Genomic DNA, 2,500 nt, shown 5'->3' with positions numbered 1-2,500 from the left:
AGAGGAACCCTTCTTCGTATTTCGAGAAAGGAGAGGTGACGAGTTGGTCTTGTTTTCTAGGGTTTCAGAATAGTAGAGGCGGAGGGAGGCAAGATGAAGACGACTAAGGGGAAAGGTGATACTAAGTTCCACCGATCCGATGAAGATGATCAAATCATGTCTTTTATTTCTAAATTCTGAGTTTGCAGTAACCTCACAGCTGCCCTCTTTCCTCTCTCTCCCTCTCCATCAAATTTCAAGTTTTCGATCTTCTTTTTTTTCGAGGATCTCGACATCTCGTCACGGAGGAGACCAGAAAAGCGGAGCCCAACGCTGGCAGCGGCGGCGGCGGCGGCGAAGGCAGCAGCCGACGAGGGAGAAGGAGAGCAGATTGTGTTGTTCGCTGCTGTCAATGAATAGGGTTTGATTTCTTTATTTGCTCGCTCGCCTGCTCATTGTGCGAGTGGGAGGAGGAGGAGGAGGAGGCGACGGATCCGCTGGCGTCGGAGGCCGAGCGCGCGCTCTCGATCGAGGAGGCCGTCAAGGCGCTGCTGTAGGGCCTCGGAGAGGATCACGAGCGAGAAGGCCTCCGGAGGACGCCGCATCGCGTGGTCGAGGCCTTCCGCGGAGGAACTAGAGGTTTGCGATCGTTTTATTGTAAATCTGCTGCTACTCCGTTGGTCCCCCCTCTTTTTTTTCCATCCTTTTGAATTTCACACGATCTGTCGGTCATCTTCCGTTTCTTTAGTTTAGAAAACATAACCACTGGCTTTAGATATCTGCCATCGCTTTCCCAATATCCTTTATTTGGTGAGTAGATTGCTGTGTAGTTGTTAGCAACCAAAATGCTTTCTTTACAAGGATAAGTAGTTAGTAGTATGCTATGTTGACATCATAAGACAAAGCTGAGTAGTTTTTCTATTCCGCTTTAGATAAGGAATGTTCTGCTTCTCTCTGCTTGGTAAAGAAATCTTCATAACTTGTGTTATTTGGATTCACTATCCGAATCAAAAACTTCAATTCATACCCGAGAATAAAATCCATTTTATCAGCATTCTTATTCTACAATTTGCTCTGTTACTTGTGTTACAAATTACTGAATTACGAATGCACAAAAAGATCTGTAAGGAACTGGTGGCTTGTATTGGTGTATGGTATAGTTCAATCAATTTCTTCATTTGAGCCAATCTTTTCTGTAATAGGGTACAAACAAAAGGCGAAAGACATTGTGCAGGGTGCCTTGTTCCCAGAAGTTGGACTGAATCCGGGAGTCGACCATGCAGGAGGGGTTGGTGGGCTAGTGGTTGTTCGCGACATCAACCTATTTTCCTATTGTGAGTCTTGCTTGCTTCCATTTAGCATCAAGTGCCATGTTGGCTATGTGCCATCCGGAGGGCATGTCGTCGGCCTGAGTAAGCTATCGCGAGTTGCAGATGTATTTGCAAGGAGGTTTCAGCATCCTAAAAGACTAGCAAGTGAAGTTTGTGCAGCATTGCATAACAGCAATAACCCGGCCGGTGTTACTGTCTCTCTTCAATGTTGGCACATGAAATTTAGCCATTTGTGTGACACCAATTTTACTCATTCGACCATATCAGATATGCAAAGTTGGGGAACAGTTTTAGCTTCTTCCAGGTCTGGAGTTTTTAAGGAAGGGAAGAACTCTTTGTGGGATGATTTCACTTCTCTTCTGATACTAAGTGGGATTTTACAGTTTGTTAGTTTAGTTGTAGTTGTTTCGTCATACTTTAACATGTGACTGCTTTTTACAGTCCAAGGCTGAAGGAGCATATGGAGCATTGCATAAATCATCCAGAGGAAATGAGCAAACTTTCAAAGCTAAAAGCTCATATAATTGAGGTTAAAGGAATAATGATGGACAATATAGAAAAGGTATGCTGTTGCTGGCCCCGTTACTAACAACTTAGCAAGTTGTAATAGCACTGTGTATACATAAGTTTACTGCTTTAAAATGTGGTGGTTTAGTGGATTTAATGCTAAGTATTTGAGCTCAATTGTTAATGCTGAGTATTTGAGCACATACCTATACATGATATAATGCTGAGTAATAGTGCTTGTTGTGCTACCTATACAAAATCCTACCTGTAGGATTTGACGACAATGTGAGCTCTTATTTGGATTGGATGAGTACAAGAGGTTTGAGTTCATTCGAAACTGAGTTTTGACATGTTTAGTTTGCCTAAGGCGATCACAGTCGAGTCGAGGTGCCTTTTGAGTCTCCTGAGTTTGGTTGAGGGGCGTTGCACTTTGGCCGAGTTAGGATTGGGTTACTGCGAGATGGATGATGTTGAAGCTGACATTCAATCGATGTCGACTCGTCTAAACTTACAAAAACTGACAAAAGTCCCTGACAGTAGTAGTACTATTAACACCGACAGTAACCAAAAAATGCTACTTGTTATTCAGCAAAAGATGCTACTTGTTATTCAATCGATGGATTTGTGTTATTTTTTTATCTTTATAAATTTATTTGATCCCTCTAATTTAAGTGGTTATTTCT

At 42.8% G+C, this 2,500-nt stretch overlaps 1 protein-coding gene across 1 annotated transcript; it reads left to right on the top strand.

The window, feature by feature from the left end:
* The first annotated feature begins 1,086 nt into the window (after positions 1-1,086).
* Positions 1,087-2,106, top strand: LOC122014059 (GTP cyclohydrolase 1-like). Its single transcript, XM_042570251.1, has 4 exons — positions 1,087-1,120; positions 1,182-1,692; positions 1,752-1,872; positions 2,089-2,106. The coding sequence occupies exons 1-4, from the start codon at positions 1,087-1,089 to the stop codon at positions 2,104-2,106; spliced, it is 684 nt and encodes a 227-aa protein (XP_042426185.1).
* Positions 2,107-2,500: the final 394 nt, after the last annotated feature.

The sequence above is a fragment of the Zingiber officinale genome, chromosome 8B (genome assembly GCF_018446385.1).
Source record: "Zingiber officinale cultivar Zhangliang chromosome 8B, Zo_v1.1, whole genome shotgun sequence".
NCBI lineage: Eukaryota > Viridiplantae > Streptophyta > Magnoliopsida > Zingiberales > Zingiberaceae > Zingiber > Zingiber officinale.
This window is presented reverse-complemented; position numbering and strand designations above follow the sequence as displayed.

Excerpts from the sequence above, each read along its gene's own strand:
- LOC122014059 (XM_042570251.1), top strand. The coding sequence starts at position 1,087 with ATGCACAAAAAGATCTGTAAGGAACTGGTGGCTT. Across the intron at positions 1,121-1,181 it reads CTGTAAGGAACTGGTGGCTT|GGTACAAACAAAAGGCGAAA; the intron begins GTATTGGTGTAT and ends TTTCTGTAATAG. Across the intron at positions 1,693-1,751 it reads ATACTAAGTGGGATTTTACA|TCCAAGGCTGAAGGAGCATA; the intron begins GTTTGTTAGTTT and ends TGCTTTTTACAG.